Consider the following 21,261-nt stretch of genomic DNA (forward strand, 5'->3'; position numbering starts at 1 on the left):
AAAATGTAGGCAACGGCATGAAAAAAGTGGTTTCTACTTTTACTTTTATACTTTAAGTAAATTTACAAGCCTGTACTTTGTTACTTTTACTTGAGTAAAGAAGTTTAATCAGTACTTCCACTTTTACCAGAGTATTTTTTAACACAAGTATCTGTACTTTTACTCAAGTGCGGAAAGTGAGTACTTTTGCCATCTCTGCTAAGTAGTAGTTTTCTGCCTGAATCCAGCAGACAAGTCAAGATCAGATTCAGTTCATGACTCACCAACTACTGGGAAATTTTAGAGCCTTTTAAGTTGCATGAAAGGTTTTTGCATATATATTTATTTAGTTATTTAATTTTAAAATTGCCTTGGATTTGTTAGGAACAGAAATGTTATTTTTCCTTGATGTTCTGACAGGACGCTCTGGGGAAAATTGACTAGAACAGGTGTGTCCCAGACATTTTTACCTGCAGACCCCAAAAATAACTATGCAACCAGAGAGCAGACCCTCTAAAAATACATAGGATTACTTGTATAAATATCAAGTGAAGTAATAGTATTTGTTTTCAAATTTATTTTTAAAAATAACAATCCTGTTTCTAAATTCATTGTTTTAAAGGTGTTCATAATTATTCAATGGCTAATTTTGATTTTGAAGTTTTAGATGAATAAATGTAACATCCAGTGGCGGTTCTAGACCAAAGTACCAAGGGGGCCAGGAGGGGGCCAGCGTGTTTCCAGAAAAGCATGAAATAAAAAACAGGATAACTGCATGAAGTGAGACTTCTATTCAATTAAGTTTCATTAAAATTCTAAATGTCTTTTTAGGTGAATATACATTCAGAATTTTGGAATTTTACATATTTATGACCTACTTTAAGTTGAAATTACAGTTTTCTATAAAATCTGAATTAGAGTTTAAGAAAAACTGTTAAATTCAGCTGTAAAAAAAATTTAGTATGTTACTATTTTTTTTTGAAAAAAACATTTAGCAGATGAAAACTGGGATCATATCTCAATCCCACTGAAGCCATCACCTTATTTCTTTTTAAATAGTTAATAAAATACAATTTTTAAAGAAAAAAATTAAATAGATCCAAAGGACCTTTCAGTAACCATGCTTGTTGCAGGGCATATCATCTTTAGAATTTCTTTGAGTATTATCTTTTCAGTACAGGGGCCATAACAGGGGCCAGGACATTATCTACAAGGGCACAGGCCCCCGTTGGCCCCTGTCTAGAACCGCCCATGGTAACATCTACTAATTTTATGACATATTTATTTATTTCCTGAGAATCACATCGCAGCGACTGCAAGAACCAACGACCCAAACGTGGAGTCTTAGCTTTACGGTGGAGGATCGGACTGGTAATCTGTGATTTCAGCGTGCGAGGGCCGGACCTCCTTCAATCATACCCGCCCCAACACTTCCTATCCGGCCGAAGCTCCTACCTGTGACAGTAAATAACTCAAGGAGGTCAAGAAGGAATCCAGTGTTAACTCCCTAAATGATGCATGCAGTATATATAGCCCTTCCTCGTCATGAACATCCTTGTGACGGTTGGCATATGATGTCATTTTCTGATTCTTCAAACTGTAAAATCCTTGCAACAAACTAAATTATAATAAAACTAAAATGCTTTCTTTAAACCAAACTACGATGTTCCTCTTATATTTGGCCAATTTATGTTTGAATATTTTGCAAAAATATGTTGCGTTGCATGATGGGGTTTTGCTAGCCTGGGTGCCATTCCGAACTTAGTCCCGCCCACAACGTTTGAGGTCGGGAAGTTCGGTCTGGCATTGCTCAACAGTAGCGCGAGTATGCTAGCACAATATCTGGCGGGCCAATCAAATTGTCAGGGCGGGCTTTATACGATGATGGACAGATGATCAACAGTAACGTAATCAACCATGTGACCAAAGCGTGCATGGGTGACAACAACAATAGCTGCCGCTGGAGAGTTGAGGTGAGTAGATTCTGCTATTAGGTCTGTTGTAGAAGATATCGACAGCAAATTCATTTTAAAAGAGGAACAGAGAAACGCGATCAAGGCTCCTCTTCTTATTCTAGGCGTGCAACTGCACGTTTTGATTTTTGTTGACAACAACTATGCGTTGCTTAACATACGTCACGCACTCCGTTGCTCTTATTGGTTGTAGGTCTATCCAATTAAGTGCAGAGGCATTTTTTTTCCTGGTTCGTTCGAAACACGCCCCATAATCACAGCTATATGGAGCAGCATCAGACTCATATTCTGACTAGAATTGAGTAGGACTACGTCAGGCTAGGGTTTTGCATCTAAAGGCTAATGTTTCCCGTCTTGCGTCCATTGTTGCGAGGTTGGGACGTTTCCCAATCTGGCAGTTTAGGACGGCCGTCTATGGGTAAAAAATGTTTTTCTTTAGGTTTGTGGCCTAAGAGATCAAAACACTTTGGTTCAAATTGGGCGAGATTTCGTATATCCAGACGGTTTATTAAAATTTTTTGGGCTGGAAAGCGTAAGTCAGTGACATCTGACAACCCTGCTGAAGTCACTGCGGCGACCGTGTTAATTACCAAAGCCAGTAAAACCGCATTATAGAGGTGTTGCTGATGGTTGTCGTGTGGTAACCACTGGGGAGAAGAGCAAAAACATATTTTCCTCTGAGAAAAGCCTCCAGAGCAGTGTTTTGCTCTTCTTTCAGTGAAGAAATACTCTGTAATTCCGATAAAACTTGCTCGATAGCCACGCTAACGCTAGTTTCATCGGCTGAAGCCGCCATGTTCTTTAGACCGAACTGTCGCGCTTCTCGTTGCGTCACACCTCAACCCGCCTCAAAGCCAACGCCGATTGGACGTTCATTTGGTGAACGGCTCCAAATTTTCTTCAACAGAGAGTCTCCAGACTGATCTGCGAGTGAAACCTTGAAAGCTCGCGACATCAGGATGGTCTCACGAGGCTAGTCGTGTGATGCTTGAAGATAAATCGTTTAATCCACAATGTGTATGCAGGACAGTCAGGCTCTATTAAGTAGCTTCCTCAATCGCCACCATCCAGCTTTCTGTTTCTGTAGCACTGCCAGCAGATGGCGCCACATCTGCTCATTTTTACTCATCACACTCAGTGCTGGAATTCTATTTAGGCTCATAAAGGCCTGTCTAAACACTCTCAGCATGGATTTTTGGTGAATATTTCCATATTTAATCATGATCAAATGGTTTATGGCCTTTTTTGTATGGACAAATGATGGTATTATGCCCCTTTAAGATGAATATGTAGTGAGTGCATAGTCGCCTTGCATATCTGAAGGGATTCGACTTTCTTTATTGGTGTCAGAGTAAAGGGGGGCGGATACGAAGAACACTGCAGAGGTTTTAAATAATGCATTTTGTGTTAGTTTTAATGCAATAACATACATTGAAATCTGTGGGGGGGTCTTTATTTAAAAAGATGCATATTTTAATATTTTACCTTTTTTTTACTACGGGAAAGGATTCATTTTGAAACTTGTTCCGAATTTGAGCTTTTAAACATAATTATTGCTAAGAGCACTGTACTGTCTTTATTTGCTTTGTTTTGCAATGCTATCAGGAACCTAATGGGCTCAGATAGCAATTAGTGCCTTAATAACAGTAACAGCCCCAGCTGTACCAGTAAGCCTACAATGGGAAGTTCCCTCCCGGATAATTACATCCTAGTTTGAACTTCCTATCTTCCTTCCTTCTATTCTTCCTCCTTTTTCCCCTCCGACTCTTCCACAACCCACATGTGCGTTAGTCATCTCTCATCTCTCTCAGAGCAGGAGAAGTTGCGGCCTGGTTTTAAATCTGCAAGCTCGGCTTCTCTGTGCTTGGATCCACCCATAATAACTGGCCAAATGGTTTGACATTTTTGGAGGCAAACAGATGGATGGCCAGCGCAGCTGAAGGAGTGAGATCTCTGCCGTCACAGAGGCAGGATGGGTTTGTGTTACGCTGCTTAGCGACCGGCCACCCCCCCCCCCCCCCCCCCCCCCCCCACCACCCTGCAGCATGTCTGCTGAAATGACCAGACAGCGTGGAGGAGCCGAAGCAGCGTCCTACTGTGGACATGCCTGACACCCCACGGACAAAAAACACTTATTCCGTAAAAATTCAAAAAATTTCAAAAAAACTATGACCTGGATGACTGAGAACCTTCATCAGCATAAAAACATTTATGTTCTATTTGCAGGTTTCTGTATGTTTCAGTGGCGTTGGAGAAGCTTACCCTGTGAAATCTGCAGAGTACATGCCGTAGTCAAAAACGTAGACTCTTGTGATCTGACACAGGATCAGATAACCCAGGGTGACGATAAAGCAGTACCTGCACAGACAAGGAGAGAAGCAACAGAGACACATTTAGTTTTTACACTTTTAGCTGCTTCACTTTGGTCCAAATCTGCTAATTTTGGCAACTTTCAACTTTTCTGGTGGTTCGGCTTGTATTCACCAAACGCTGTGTTTATGGGTCAGATGTGTCCCGGATAGGAGACCAAAAGGTAAATACAGGAAGAGGATTTTGAATTCCAATCCAGTAGGAAACATTTTGAATAAAATCGGATCATTATCGGATTTCTGGGGAATATTTCAAAGGAAATTATTTTAAAACATAGATTTTTTTTGTTTGGTTGCGTTTCGTTGTGTCCCATCAGATGAATATGGACATGGATGAATATTGACCATTGGCTGGACCAGGATGCAGGCCTGATAGAAGTGTGATGCTGAGGAGGAAGATCCTGAGACCCTCTGTGGTCTTGGTTCTGTTAAGTTTTATTTTGAGTATTCAGTTTCACTTTGTTCTATGTTTTTCTTTGTTTCCTAGTTTTATCAGTTTAATTCATATTTTTGTTGTGCTTTCTGGACATATTTGAGTTCTTAGTTTTTTCTTAGTTGCCCTCTTGTGTTGGTCTCCTTTTCCCTAGCTCCCTTCTAGAATCCTCTGTTCACACCTGCTCCCAATCAACTCATTAGTCCTGTCTTTGTTCAGTCTCCCATATATACTCTTCCTGTGCAGTTCCTCAGTGCTGGTTCCTCTTCTTTTCCTGGTTCCCCACGTGGGTGTTTCCCATGAAGTTGTCTGGTTTTTGGTTCAATGTATTTTATTCTTTGGTTTTTGGATTTCAGTTGTTCAATTAAATCGCCAAGAACTCAACTCTGCCTCCGCGCCTCTGCATCTTATTCATTGTCATTACTTACATACTTTTATCAATAATTGTTCCGCACAGAAAGAATATTTACATGTGCTAATAGCTACAATAAATGGGTCATTCATTATTAAAGTAGTTATCTCTGATTTCACTGAAGACTCATAGATGACTTACGGAGACATAATTTTCTCTTTACCCCATAAGACAAAATCTAGTTCTGAAAGAGCGTGAATTCTGTAGTTATCATCTTTAATGTCAGTATATGGATGTGCATTATTAACAACAGTGTTTTTTTTGTCAAGTATCTGTTAACAAATGAAAAATTTAAATGTTAAGTAAGTTAGAACATTTCACTTGAGAGTATTACTGCTATTAAAGGGGAAAAATAGTCGGGGTGGCCAATGATTCGGGGGCCATGGCCACCCTTGGCCCCCCATCTAGCTCTGCCCCTGGACGGGAAGCGAAATATCTTCAACCTTGGAAACAAAGTCCAGTGGATTGGTTTTTAACTTTTAAGAAGCTGCTTAAAGAACCAGAGAGCTCAGAACAAGCTGTCTACACTTTGGGTTTTACAGAAAGATCTGAGACCAGACATCCTTAAATGGCGGAAACTGTTTCCGCAAGTTAAATACAGTCATATGTTTATAATACTGTTTTTTTATGTTTGTTTTACTGTTCTCAAGGCCTTACTTTAAAAAAATGAAATTGTCTAGAGAGCTGTTCTTAAAGAAAATTATTTTTCTTTACACTTGTGTGTACAAAATGACCAAATAAATCTGTAAGCCTTCATTATGTTTTCACTGTGTTTTGAAAGTTAAACCGTATAAGCTAATAGTGCCTGCATGCTAGCAGAACTAGATGCTAATATGTTTTTAGTTTCCTTCATGACCAACTTTAAAAAAAAAAGGGTTTAAACATCTAATAAACTTACATTTTTATTTGTTTTCTGAATCGCTCGTTGCTAAAATACGATAAAAGAGTCCTTTAAAACGAGTACCTTTATCTGCTAGCCTTTAGCTCCTTTAGCTCCTTTGTCTAAACAAAGCTAAAGTCTTTGCTATAAGGCTTCCTAAATACATTTTCATTCCCTCAGAATCAATTATTTAACCAGTTATAGATTTCTGATAAGGCATAATTAGTCTTTAGGATATTATTTTACCTTGATAATGTTTTAACTACCTCTTTGAATTTCTAGTTAAAAAGGTAATTCCACCTCATTCAACATAAACTTTTGTTCTCAAACATAAAATCTATGCTAAACTATAATTTTATTGTTTTATCTTATTAATAATCAACTATTTTATTGTATCCTTTTGTTCTATGTGCATAGAAATCATTAGTCTTAGTTGAGTTTCACTATGTATGAGCTTGAATCCCTCTTTCTGTTGTTAACAGTCAGTTGGGTAAATGTTCACAGAAAGGCATGTTTGAAAGTTATTCATTTAAATATTAAATAACGTGAATGAATATGAACGCTCAACAGTTTTCCTGACAAACATGAAGACATTTTTTGACCTGTAGTTCTCCAACTTAATCCCATTACTGTTTGAATTTATTAAAATTGGACTTTATTGTCAAGCAGATTCTACATTAGAAAAAATAATTTGGTTTAACACATATTATATATGTTATATCTGCTGCTTAGGTTGCAAAAGTCAAATCAGACAGTAATATCCCTTTCACACTAGCCAAAAAAAACTTTTAAACCCGTGAACAAAGGGCTTTTAGTGGCAGTCAGATCAGCAAACCCATAGTCAATACCCGTTTATCCCTTTAGTTTTGTACGAAAAATAGACTTTAAACTACCCCAATGGGCGTGTAGTTTAAGGTCTAAACTAAAGGGATACTAGCCTGTTGAGGTAGTTTAAAGTCTATTTTTATACAAAACTAAAGCGATAAATGCAAATCTGACGTCTTGCGAAAGCGTAATGACTATAAGTATGCTGGTCTGACGGGGTATGCTCATTCGACAGAACACCGGGTCAAACGACTCGGCAAGCAACCCGTGTTAAAATCATCGGGTTTACCCACTAATTTACGTGATACCATTAAACGCAACATAGAGACGTCAACATACCGCGCCAGTGCTTCTGCTCTAAGAAGCCGAAACAACTCTGCTTACATTGGATAAACATGGAGCAGCTCTGGTGAGAGGGATTGATACAGATAATAGAGAGAAACAATAAAGACTATGCTCTGGATTCCTTACATGTTGCTCTCCATTGTTTACTTTCCTGATTTCTGTCGCACTGGTAGGGTAGCCCAATGCAGATTGTCAGCGGATCGACCCATGTTTAAAAAACAGGTTAACACCTTATTTTCTGTGGGGAAGAGGCTTTAGTGCTCTTTGGTAGGTTTGCAAGACACATAGACAAGCATTAGTGGCAGATTAGATCATGAACAACAATACTGTATACAATAACTGTACTACAAACCTTTGGGATTTTCTCAGACATGACTTTCAGAGGCAATAAAACGGCAGTGAAAGTAAAGCATAGTTCTTTCAACCACTGAACCTTTTTCTTTAACCAACTTTTTTCTTTTTTGCTGTAAGGCAGATAGGATGGTAGTTAGATAAGCAGACCAGAACCAAGTTTTTTGGTTATAATTGATCTGAACAGGACACCAACAACATCTGATAAATACGCTGCCCCTGACGCTTGTCCTACCTTTATTATAAATCATTGGTTTTAACATCTGCATAATATCTCCTCCAAATGAATAGTGATTTTTTTTCTCTTAAAGTATAAAACAAGAATTTATTGAAATTTAGCTAATAACACATCATTTTGTTTATTAATACATTTTATTACTTTTTTATTAATACATTTAAAGCTTCTAACAGACAAAACCTCCTTCTGAAAACCAAATGATGATCCTGAGAAAGCAGTGTACTGTTATGCAGAAGACATGCTGTGTGGGTCGACGGGAGAGGGAAATAAAATCAGACGGAGTAAAAATGATGTTTCTGTGATCATGTCCAGCCCACACACTGCCTCGCTTCTAAGAACACACAGGTTTATTTTTTTTAATGAACTGAACACCAGAAACAAAGAGACTCAAGCAGCCTGCATGCAGACCCTAAACCTGATTGGATGCTTCCATTTTCACCCAAACTTCAATACTGGCCAACAAACTCAGTGTTTTCATCACTGCTGTTATTGGCAGGTTTTTTTTAATGTCTTGTAAATAGTCTGTTGTTGCTTTTTGATGCAAAAACTAATGTTTGAAATGATGCCGCCTTCATGTTATTCCTAAACTTCTTGCCATAAGGACCAAAAATGTGAATTAAAAGTACTCTGAGGGCCAGAAAATAGACGTCCTTTCTATTAAAATTGCAGTTTGTTTTCATTTCTACGTACTTGAAAATAATGTAAATGACAACATGTCAATGAAAAAGCAAATTAATCCCATTTCTGTAGGAAATGGTCATTAATACGGCATTTGCTGGCTGTATGTTTTTTGTTTTTTGTCCCCCAGCATTTATTGTCATTACAATGTCACATGTGCAGAGCAGCAAAACTGCTGCATAACTCTCTGCATTTAAGCCATCCCCTTGGGGAGCAGTGGGCTGCCATTGTGCGGCGCCCAGGGAGCAGTGTGAGGTTAAGGGTCTTGCTCATAGACCCAGAGCAGCAGTCTGTTAACCTGACTCCGCCAGATGGATTTGCTCCGCATATCCATCTGGAAACCTTCCGTTGAAGTAATTTTGGGAAGGGGCGAAAATACTGGTTAAAATTTGGATTCAGACATGTAGGATTTTCAAACTTCAAACATTTTAAAATCATACTTTAACAAGGCCTCTTCAAAAGCTTCATTTAGTGTGTCTGAGCCAATCAGAAGCGGACTTCCTGGTGCTTTGGAACATCGTCATATTGCCGAACCCAAGCGGACCCAAAAATGATAGTTGGACATTTCCCCTCAGGATATTTCAGTTTGCTAAAGCCGGCCATACACTGTGCGAGTTTTTTCAATCGTTGCACGCAACTACAGCTCACTCTGTACGATGAAACCGTCGCTGTGAACCCGCTCTTTACGATGGTTTCACTAACCTGACTCCCCCAGATGGATTTGCTCCGCATATCCATCTGGAAACCTTCCGTTGAAGTAATTTTGGGAAGGGACGAAAATACTGCTAAGCTGATTGGCCTATGTTGGTGATAGACGGGCCAAATAAACCAATCAGATCAACGAAGCATATGACGTACTAACAGCCAGGCTACTCTTGCCGAAACCAGTTGGGAGAAGAGCAAAAACATCTTTTCCTCTGAGAAAAGCCTCCAGAGCAGTGTTTTGCTCTTCTTTCAGTGAAGAAATACTCTGTAATTCCGATAAAACTTGCTCGATAGCCACGCTAACGCTAGTTTCATCGGCTGAAGCCGCCATGTTCTTTAGACTGAACTGTCGCGCTTCTCGTTGCGTCACACCTCAACCCGCCTCAAAGCCAACGCTGATTGGACGTTCGTTTGGTGAACGGCTCCAAATTTTCTTTAACGGAGAATCTCCAGAATGATCTGCGAGTGAAACCTTGAAAGCTCACGAGATCAGGATGGTCTCACGAGGCTAACAGTCTGTAGGAGTGGGGCTCCAGACTCAGAACCTCTGGGATCCAAGCTCTATGCCCCTAGTATCAACAAGGTCAGGATATAGTTTGCTCCTGCATTCTGAGGCCTAATTTCATAAATTGATATTCCAGAGTCGGCATTTAGGGAACGTTAATAAACAAAACATAGTTGGAAAAAATAATTACTTAAATGAAAAAGAAAACACTTAAAATTAAACTTTTTGTCATTTTATATTATAAGAAAATGTTAATTTGAATCTTTTTACAAAAGTCTGTTAATTAGTAAAAAAAAAAAATAAATACACTAATATTTTCTCTTACATGACTTAGTTTCCAAACTATTAGAAATTCACTGGTTTCACCTTCTCAGGTTGGAGAAGTAACGCTGCTCACACATTCAAACTAGTCCCAGTAAAGGATCAGCTCGCCTCTTTTCAAAATGAACCCGCAAACGTGTGGAATTGATGTACCTCATGTTACCTGCAGGTGGCAGGAATGCAGTGTTATAGCTTTAACTGATCAAATCAACCTAAAGAAGAAATTTAACTATCAGACTGCTGATTAGCAACAGCCAACCGTCGGGATCAGAGGTTCCTAAAGTTATCAGCGTTATGATAAGTGGGGAGTGGCGGCCTGGTGGTTAGGGGCATAGAGCTTGGAATCTAGAGGTTCTGAGTTCGAGCCCCACTCTCACAGACTGCCACTCTGGGTCCCTGAGCAACACAATGGCAGCCCACTGCTCCCCAAGGGGATGGGTTCAATTCAGAGAGAGAGATCTTGTTGCTCTGTACTTGTGACAGTGTAATAGCAATAAAATGCTAGAAAAAAAAAAAAACTACCGAAGAAACCCAATTTCACTTCATCTCAGAGTTTGACCTTACAGAGAATTTATTTATTTTTTTCCGGGTTGGACCAGTTTCTAACCGTCGCTAAATACCTGCCTGATAAAATGCTTGATAAAAATGTAATCAGCCAGTTTTACAGTGATGCTGTTGGTGAAAAGGTTAACAGCTTGCAGCAGGAGTCAGGACTGCTGCTTTTATTTTAGGCCCCGTCCACACGGAGCCAAACCCTGGCCTAAACGCACAAATTTTCCACCAAACCAGCCTCTCATCCATACGAAGCCGGCGTTTCGGGGGTCTGTAAACAATCTTTTTTTATTACGCCTTCAGAGTGGGAAGATTTTGAAACGCCGTTTCCACGTTTCCATCTTTAAGCTCTAACCGCATTTTCTCTTACACGCATGCGTCATAGCGTCGCCTCTAAACACGCATGCGCGACACAGTATCACAACAACAATGGCGCCGTACTGTGTTGAATGGTTGCTGCTCATGCTACTCACCCTGCTGTCAGGCTTACAACAGAATCTTGTTCTTCTTCTGGAATATCTCCAGTAAGAACAGAGCAATATCGACCACATAGTTCAGCACCTGAATTTGACTGAACCACGAAAATGGACCCGCAGGGCAACCATGTATAAATATTAGTGCGCATGCCCAACATTCGTCGCCTATTTTTGCTTTGGCACCACAGCGCCACTTACAGGCCTGGCATACATTTTGCAGCGTTTTCATGCATTCGTGTGGACGATCACATTTATTTTACGTCTCCGTCTTTACGACAAACGTTCTGGAAAATATTAGCGTTTCGTGTTCGTTTTGACTTCGTGTGGACGGGGCCTTAATGACCACTCAGATGTTCGGGTAGTGACCCCAAATTATCAAAAAATGATAAAGAGGGCCATAAATGACCCTTGGAGGACACCTTATATAGACCCCCTTTCTCTATATAAAGGGCAAAGCTGCTGTTTCTGATCCATTTCGTTTTATATTCTAACCCAGGGGTTTTCAATGTTTCCAGGCCAAGGACCCCAAACTGATGGTGAGATGGAGCGGGGACCCCCTAATTATATATATGGTATGAATTAGTGTTCTATCTAAATGGTCCTATAGTCACTCTATTACAATTGGAGTAATGTAACTAAAGTAATTTCTCCCTGGGATTATTAAAGTATTTCTGATTCCTGGTTGATGGGACAGGTGTTGTGAAGGAAACGGTGCCCAGCTTGAAAGAGCTCCTGTGTGTCTCTGAATGTGAGCATTGATGACTGAAAGACATCTTCTGTCTCCATTATATGAAGCTGAATGCTATTTGCTGCTGGTTCACCTGATTTCCCAAATGAGTGATAATAAACAATATTTCTATTTTATTCCTCTGATGCAGGGCTGCCCTGCAGCAAACAGCAGCGAGGTATTTGACACACTGCTGACTTACCGCCTGCCTACAGAGAGCATTCCTTGTACTGACTTGTTTGCTCAAATAAAGGAAATTTCCATCTGGTGTACAGACCTACCTGTGAAGCAATAGTTCACACTAAAGAGAATTATCATAATCCCTCAGGAAAAAAAAGTTGTTGTTTTTTTTAACAGGGTTTATACATTAATAAGTAACTCTTATTTAATGCTTTTTAATGCTCTTAGAAATAATCTTAATGCCATCAACAAGTATGCATGATTTATATATGTACATACATACATGTCAAAATCCTTCGTCATCTTCACCGTGGACAGACTGCAGCCATGTCCCGAGTTCCTCCTTTTCCCGCCACTTTGGTTCAAATTTGCATTTTTCCCCATTCTCTAGCCTTTTCTCCACCTCAAGCTTCTTTTCTTTAGCATTTTAATGCCACGATTATCAAATTTAATTAATTTTAATGCCAATTAAGGCCTTAATTTAAAAAATAATGATTTAATGATTTTTAATGACCTGCAGAAACCCTGTTTAAATAAATCTTCATGAACTACCCTTTTTGTAGCAATCAGAACTTTTTTTCCCATTACTAACAGGTCCAACAAAGTCCTGTTGGTTGTTTTCCATCATATCTGATTATTTCACAGATATGCTCCTTTGAGTCTGACCATAAAGAAGTGAAGTACCATCTAGAATATAAAAACACACAACAGGTGAGACAGAAAGACAGCAGGGTGGGACTGGATGGATGGATGGGTGGTGTGAAATATGATCCCTGCCACTGAACAGAGGCAAGGCCACATTTACAGCCATTCCTGCACCTCCAGGAAAACTACTTTCTGCAGAAATCTCACACCTACAGAAGACATTTCCCCAAAGAGGCGAGTGTCTCGGTGTCAGGATAAAAATAGATGAGTCACGGCTCAGCGCCACAGCTGTTAATTTAGTGCACTCCAGGTTTCTTCGTAGATTTGATCAGTTCTAACCACAGAGAGCAGAACGCACCTTAAATCTGCTGCTTATGCATGAGCTGAAGCAGACCTGGGAGAATGTTTGAACATATTTAACTCTAAATATTAGCTACCTGCTGAAATCGGCACCAAATCCTAACATATGCAGCACGGCCAGCTGATAGCTGCTGCTCACAACAGACTGAGTAGCTTTATTATGCATCTATAGACTCAGAGGTTAGACTGATGAATCCATCGTTGCTCTTAATCTAACAGAAATGAAGAAGGATGGACGAGTTCAGTTTCTTTCCTGCAGCTGAGCAGCAGGAAGGTAGAAGACAGCAGAAAACGGATGTAATGAGGCGGGACAAAGAGAGGAGAAGAAGATGAAGGGATGGAGGAGGACAGAGGGACAAAGTCCTCACTGGTCACCTCCAGCCTGATATGGAAATAATGGCAGCGCTCTGTGTGACATCTGCCGGGCAGAGCACTCAGCAAACCCTGCTCAGCTTCAGCTTCATCAGTCATTCATTAGAGGAAAAAAATCAACCAGAACCTGCCGCCTGATCAGACTTAATACATTAAAAGTAAAGTTTGATAAATACCTTTTAAACTGGAATAAAAAAGTCTTCTTTTTGGTCTGATGTAATATTTGCGTCAGCTGCAGCAGAGTCAGGAAAGGTTTTAAATTGGTTTAATAATCTAAACTTGCTAAAATAAATCAACTTTTGCTCATTTATTGAGTAGTTCTTTACATATTAAAGTCATGTGAAGGGCTCCATGGAAGCCATCTTTCTTTTTCTAATTCCTTGTTTTTACAAAGAAACTGCAATTTTCAAACCCAACCACAAATTTCGAAAACGTTAAATGAATACAGTTCAACATAAAGAAAAAAATAACGTATAAATGGCTCTATGGCTTCAGCAAAGCGGATGACGAAGGATAGGAAAGGTCCTTCCTATCCTTTACCTTTCCTATCCTTCGATAACTGATGATTGTGAACGGTACGCCCAACTGAACCGCGCTAACATGGTACTAGTTAGGGGTGTAAATAATAATCGTTTTGTATCAATGCATCGATCCAACAGCCGACGATCCGATGCATCGATACGTCTGCAAGAGAATCGATTCATGTTTTTTTTTTCCCTCCGGTCTATTTTTATCCATTTGCTCCTGGGTGTAATTCTCCTCCCGTGCTGCGGTGGCGCTAAACCTATTTTCCCCTCCTACCTAGCTTCCTGGTTATACTCTTACAGCAGTGTGTTGCAGTGAGCTTGACACAGACATTTTTTATTTATGCTCAATATTGAAGCGTGGTCTGTGCTACACGCTGTGGGTCTAGATACGGCCGAGGCGGAGAGGAAGTGGGGGCGAGTTTAGTCCGACGACGGAGGGACATGAGGGCCAAAAAGAGCGGAGATCCAGGTGGGAAAAGGGTCCCAGCGTTCTCGCGCACCTCGCTCTTCTAGCGGGTCAAACTTCACGAGTTGTTTTCTGCAATTTGGGTCATAAAAACAAAACAAGCCGGCCTCCTGTCTGGTGCACTGTTTGCAGGAGAGGTGCAACGGAGCGTCTGTGGAGGGGGCGGGGCCGTCTGGAGCCGAGGTATTGCATTGCACTCATTGCACTGATTTTCTGCAGTATTTTTTGATGCAACTTTTTTACTTCTGTTATTTGCTGTTGTTTCTATAAAAAAAAATGCATAATGATATTACAGCTTTCATTGATTTATTTCAAACTTGAAACTTTGTTTAGCCTGTAAGGTGTAAAAAAATAAAATAAACAATTAATCGAATCGAATCGCATCGTGGTCTATTCTTGAGTATCGAAAATAATCGAATCGTTGGGTCAGGAAATCGATACTGAATCGAATCGCCATGATGGATGTGATTTACACCCCTAGTACTAGTTCACCGGTAGGAGTCGGCGCGGTTCAGTTCTGGCTCGGTTCTCAGATAACAAAGAGCGCATGAGCAGACGGCGTCATCTCCTTACAGTCAACCTCTGTAATCATGAAATTACATAAAAATTCTAGCTTCTCTACTGTGCCGCATGATTTCCAGTGATGATCCTGCTTAGCAGTGCGATGAACCTCAATCCCTGTCGTTGTTTCTGGCGTCTGGAAGCTCTGATTAAACAATCGTTTATCGTATCCACTTCCCAAAAGCCGACTCTGTGTCAAGTAAATTCACCAAAGGCTGCCTTCTGCGCCTGTCTCTCTGCAAACTTCCTAAATGTTACAGGCGCCGCCATGTTGGTTTGCTTGTTTACCTCTAGAGAGCAGCAGTACCGTAGATTGCCACTAGGAGGTGAGGAACCATGCTAGCGTGGTGTGTAAATAGTCATAAGGAACCGAGCTCAACACGGTTAAATGATTGAAGCTCAGCATCGATGGGTGTTCAGAGGGTAGTGGAAATGGGACTACGTCTCTACGCTGGTCTGGGAGCGTCTCAGGTGTCTGGGGAGAGGGAAGACTGGAAGTCTCTGCTGAGCCTGCTGCCACCCCAGCCCATTCCCAGATAAGTTGAAAAATAAACAAATATTTATTTACAGACACAAAAGCATCCAGAAGTTGCTATCTGGTGTAAAGAGAAGGAGAGCGGAGTGACTTTTGTCCATAACGCCATTCTCTCTCTGACCTCTAAGGGCTAAATAACTGATTTCTAAAGTTATTATCAGTGAGATTCATCGTAATATTGCTGCAGATCTGTTGTTCAATACTGTTCCTGTTTCTTTCTTATTAAAACCTGAGTTATATGTCAGATTTGCTTGTTTTCCAGTTTTTCTAATCTACCTTTTCTTGTCTGCTCTCAGTATATTCAGTTCTGTTACATTCTAAGGATACGGCTGAGAGATGCAGCATCTTTTGTTTCTTGTGTGAAAGATGGGTCCTACTTCAGGCTTAATAGTGCTTCCTATCCCTGTGATCGACTCTACAGATGTCATCACATACTTTTCTCATCCTGCGCCCTTCTCCACCTCTTTAATATGCAAATATCCCCGCTGTGGCTTACTGCTGTAACCGTGTAAGGCTGAGCTCAAAGAGCAAAGGTCGTAGGTTAAAAGCGAGGTCGACGTGTCCGCTCAGAGGTTGGAGGCATCGGGGGTCAGGTCTGCAACCTGTGGTTGGAGGAGGAGTTCATTTGTTAGGCAAAAAGCTGAAGCACTGGGTTCAGTGGCCTCAGCGTACGACCGCATGTCAGCCAGACCCAGCTTTGGCTTTCTCTCTGGGGTAAATTTTACCTCTGGAAGCAGCCTGTGCTTCGCTTACAGATCTGAAATCAAAGCCTCTACAGATGAAACCTCTGCTGTGGAGGGCAGAGAAGGTTAAGCAGTTATCCAACAAACGCCATAAAAGCTATGATCCCTCAATTGCTGTAAACTCAATTGCTGTAATTAATGCACTCTTTACAGCGTGCAGTGGGCAGGTTTGTGCTTTAACCAGGTCATCAGGACCTGGTCTGATAAGATCTAAGCCGTTAGGAGGACCAGAGTAACCAGTAGAAGACAAACAGTGAGCAAAAGTTTTCATAATGAATTATGTTTCATTATGGCTGTTACACTGGAAAAACAATCTACAAAAAAGTTAAAATGTCTTTAATTAAGTGTATTTATCCTTAATTTGAATTATTTTAAGAAAGATTTACTTATGTTTAGACCTTTTTTGCAGTGTCTGATATCTGAACTGCAAAAATCAAACTAAAATTTAACCTTTAAAGGTTTATTTCTACTTCATTTGAGAGAGTGAAATAATACACTGCAAAAACGATCAAGAAAGAAGTCAACATTTCTTAGATTAAGTGTATTTAGCCTTAATTTGGGCACGTAAATAAGATACTCTGCCAATGGAATGAGTATTTCTACACTTAAAATAAGATGATTAGATAATATGCACTGAAAATAAGACAATGCAATTGTTTTTTTTTCCTATTTTAAATGTAAATTGCCTTGTTCCATTGGCAAAGTGTCTCACTTACCTCCTCAATTCAAGAAAAAAATTCACTTATTTTAATACAATTTGACTTATCTAGATTTCGATTTTTTTCCAGTGTGAAATGATACACTGCAAAAAAGATCTAGAAAAAAAGTAAAAATCTCTTAATTTAATGGTATTTACCATTAATTTGAGTAGGTAAATGAGATAGTTTGCCAATGGAATGAGTAATTTTACTCTTAATATAAGATACTTAGAACACGCACATGAAATAAGACAAAGCAATTGTGTTTTCTTATTTTAAATTTAAATTGTCTTGTTCCATTGGCAAAATGTGACTTTTACCTCCACAATCCAAGAACAAATACACTTATTTTAAGAAAACTTTGCTTTAATACTAGATTTTGATTTTTTTCCTTTAACAAAGAAAATGTCTGGTAAGTAGAAATGTGAAGAAAAAAAACATAATCCAGAAGTAAAACTGAAAAATGTCTTCATCAAAAAAGGTGTTGAGTAAGCTGCAGTTTTCCGTATTTTATTCTTATATTTCTCTTTTTCAGATGAAGTTTAACCAATTTTTTTTTTTTTCCCAAACTGCATTTTCCAGATCACATTTTCTGGATGACAACATTTTTACTGATGTTTGCATCTGGATTGAGGTGAAGAAAATATTATCTCTAAAACACAATTTGCTAAGAAAGCAATTTACAAAACTAAAGTTCAAAATAAAGTTTGAAAGAGTAAAACATAAAAAAAATTTGAAGAATCTGATAAAACAGTAAAGTTATTCTCAAAAAATGCTGATTTTATTTCAAAGCTTCCTTTCTGGATTGTTTTTTTTTTTTTTTTTTTTTTAGTTTACAAAACATGTTTTTGCTTGAAAAGACAGGTATCGACACTCAAAGCTGTATCTGGATAAACAAATAATTTGAGATTGTATGAATACTACAGACAATGGCTGTTTGTGTAGATTTCTAAATTTATTTACCATAAAAAAACATCTGCATCACTTCTGAGCTAAGAGATTGCTGGAGAGTCGATTACTGGATGCAATCAGCTAACCTGACTCCGCCAGATGGATTTGCTCCGCATATCCATCTGGAAACCTTCCGTAGAAGTAATTTTGGGAAGGGGCGAAAATACTGGTTAGCTGATTGGCCTATGTTGGTGATAGACGGGCCAGATAAACCAATCAGATCAACGAAGCACATAACGTACTAACAGAGCGACGACGAAAACACAACCACAAGCCAGGCTACTCTTGCCGAAACCAGTCGGGAGAAGAGCAAAAACATCTTTTCCTCTGAGAAAAGCCTCCAGAGCAGTGTTTTGCTCTTCTTTCAGTGAAGAAATACTCTGTAATTCCGATAAAACTTGCTCGATAGCCACGCTAACGCTAGTTTCATCGGCTGAAGCCGCCATGTTCTTTAGACTGAACGGTCGCGCTTCTTGTTAGGCAAGGCAAGGCAAATTTATTTGTATAGCACAATTCAGTACAAAGACAATGCAAAGTGCTTTACATGATTAAAATACAGGAAGATAAAACAGAATCAAAGCAAGTAGGAAAAAATAAAAAAATAAAATAAAATAAAATAGAAAATGCAGAAACAAAAAAGAATATTAAAAACAGTTGGATTAAAGAAAATATGTTTTAGTTGAACTGTTTAACTAGAATAGTCGAAGGCAATCCTAAACAAATTTGTTTTCAGTCTTGATTTAAAGGAACTCAGGCTTTCTGCACTTTTACAGTTTTCTGGAAGTTTGTTCCAGATAAGTGGAGCATAGGAACTAAATGCGGCTTCTCCATGTTTAGTTCTGGTTCTAGGTATGCAGAGCAGGCTGGAGCCAGAAGACCTGAGTGGTCTGGAGGGTTGATACACTGATAGCAAGTCTGTGATGTATTTAGTTGCTAAGCCATTCAGAGATTTATAGACTAACAGAAGTATTTTAAAGTCTATTCTCTGAGATACAGGGAGCCAGTGGAAGGACTTTAGAACCGGGGTGATGTGCTCTACTTTCTTAGTCTTAGTGAGGACACAGGCAGCAGCGTTCTGGATCAGCTGCAGCTGTCTGATCCACTATTTAGGCAGACCTGTGAAAACATCGTTGCAGTAATCAATTCGACTTTGGTGTTGCGTCAAATCTCAACCCGCCTCAAAGCCAACGCTGATTGGACGTTCGTTTGGTGAACGGCTCCAAATTTTCTTCAACAGAGAGTCTCCAGACTGATCTGATGAAATCTTGAAAGCTCGCGAGATCAGGATGGTCTCACGAGGCTAGCAATCAGCTGCTTAATAGTAACTTTGAAACAACCTGTCTGGATGATCTGATTGATCTCTGTGAAGAGCCTTGAGATGAAATGTGCTGTGAATTAGTGTAAAATAAAAACAAAAGTGAAATTAATAGAAAAGCCCCTGCAGGTGATTGCTCTACCATCACTGCTTAATGAAAAAAAGCTTCCTGAAACCCTAAAATGACAGCCGTGGACCGTGTTTGATCTCTTACTTGTGCATGTGCTCCAGGCTGGCAAAGATCATCACCCCGTAGGACAGGCCGCTCTGCACCAAGAAATGCACCGAATACCTTCAAAAACATGAAAAATAACATCATTACAGATTGCACGTTTCACAACAAACACATTGACAGCGTTAGAGTACAAAGAATGTTTTTGTTTCCTCTCCGTGGCCACGCCCACCCTCCCAACCCAGTCATTTCCAGTCAGTCAGAAGACAGCGGTGAGATATTAGACCTCACACTAAGATGCTAAATCATCTCTGAGCGCTTCAGCTGCAAAATGTCTAAAAATACATCCCTGTGACATCAGTAAAGGCTGCATGCAGATAGGCCCGCCGTCTGCCCTTCAGTTCCCCACAGGAGAGCAGGCAGAGCGCAGAAACATGCAGTCCGTCAGAGAGCTGCGTGGGATCTCAGCCCTCCAGGAGAGCAGAGACGTGAGTCAACGAGGACGTGCAAAAATAATCTAGAAATAAGTAAAGATATCTTAAATTAAGTGTATTTACCCTTAATTTTAGTAGGTAAGTAGGATGATTTGCCAATGGAATTAGTATTTTTACTCTTAAAATAACATAATTAGATAAAATGCACTTGAAATAAGACATTGTAATTGTTTTTTCTTATTTTAAAGGTAAATTATCTTGTTCCATTGGGAAAGTGTCTCACTTTCCTCCTCAATGCAAGAATAAATGCACTTATTTTAAGAAAAAATGAGTTATTAAGATTCAAATTTTTTGCAGTGAGCAGCTTCCGGGGAGCGCGACAGCGAGGGAAATGAAACAACAAAAAATGAACGAAACATGTAAGAATGGAAAGGTTTCCTCTTTAAAGAAAGTCAGGCTGATTCCCCTGGAATGGAATAAAACCAACAGTTCCTCAAGTCAAGTGTGGAGAAACAACCAGAAGCTGAAACTAAATCAACCCTCAGCGTGACACAGCTGCGATAGGACTCCAGGAGACATTCTGCTCTCAGCTGTGAACTCATTTCAACTTTTGCCTTTTGACCCAACCTCTTAGAAAATTCAGCAACGACGTGACTAATTCTTCATAAAAACAAACCGTGCTAATCTTTATTAACAGACCTGTGGTGAAACATTCAGCTCAGAAGACGGGATGATGCAAGACGTTGTGGTTTCGTTGGAAAAACTAAATTAAAGGCGCAGTAGGAGATCTTTTCTGATGCATTTTTTACCATCTGGCTTATAGATCTCCCCACAGCCGCTTAGCAAGCAGTGAAATAGAAGGTCTGGAGCTGAAACTAAAATAAATGGTCCCCACTACAGTGAGAAATCAATGAATAACACCCAACCAATCACAAAAGACGGTCCGCTGTACACTATTGGTCCCTCAATCCTGGTCGTCTGCTTGTCCCTCCCCCCTGTGCGCGTACCCTGACACATGAACTAATTGACCCCAATGCTGGTGCAGGACGCCATGGCTGGAAGCTAGCCGCTGTTATGCTACGTTCACACCTAAAGCAGCAGGAGCAGCAAAAACGCGTGTGCTGCTTCATTTTTGATGCTTGTACCAGTTTAGTTCTGATGCGCGGTGAAGCATCTTTGCTGCTGTAGCTGCGCGGTGGAAAAAGTGGGTCTGATACGCGTTGGGTGCAGCTACCTTACCCTTTCATTAGCTGTGATCAGCGGGTAAAAAGTAGTTTGAATCTATGTTGAAGTGAGAAAGTTTCCTGAAAACATGGTCTGTGCAGTCAGTTCATCCAGATTACCATCCTGCCTTCAATACTGTTTCTGTCGGAGCCGCTCAGACCCCCGTACACCGGCGGTGCGCCGTCACTGGGAATCCCATTCAACATCAGCATCTGGCCCCGTCGCCTCCTTGCGGTTTGTAGCGGCAGCTTGAAGGCTGTGTTCATGTACGTAATCCAAACTGCAGGCACCAGGATAATAAAAGCAAAC

At 40.0% G+C, this 21,261-nt stretch overlaps 1 protein-coding gene across 1 annotated transcript in view; it reads right to left on the reverse strand.

Annotated features, from left to right (window-relative positions):
* The window catches only part of mboat2a (membrane bound O-acyltransferase domain containing 2a), a 96,302-nt gene that overhangs the window by 24,093 nt on the left and 50,948 nt on the right, over positions 1 to 21,261 (reverse strand). The window contains exons 3-4 of the mRNA XM_038307049.1: positions 19,337 to 19,414; positions 4,215 to 4,310 (exon numbers count right to left, since the gene is read on the reverse strand). Coding sequence (XP_038162977.1) covers positions 4,215 to 4,310; positions 19,337 to 19,414 — 174 coding nt within the window. The remainder of the gene's footprint in view (positions 1 to 4,214; positions 4,311 to 19,336; positions 19,415 to 21,261) is intronic.

The sequence above is a fragment of the Cyprinodon tularosa genome, unplaced genomic scaffold (assembly GCF_016077235.1).
Source record: "Cyprinodon tularosa strain WSP-4 unplaced genomic scaffold, ASM1607723v1 ctg6, whole genome shotgun sequence".
Classification (NCBI taxonomy): Eukaryota; Metazoa; Chordata; class Actinopteri; order Cyprinodontiformes; family Cyprinodontidae; genus Cyprinodon; species Cyprinodon tularosa.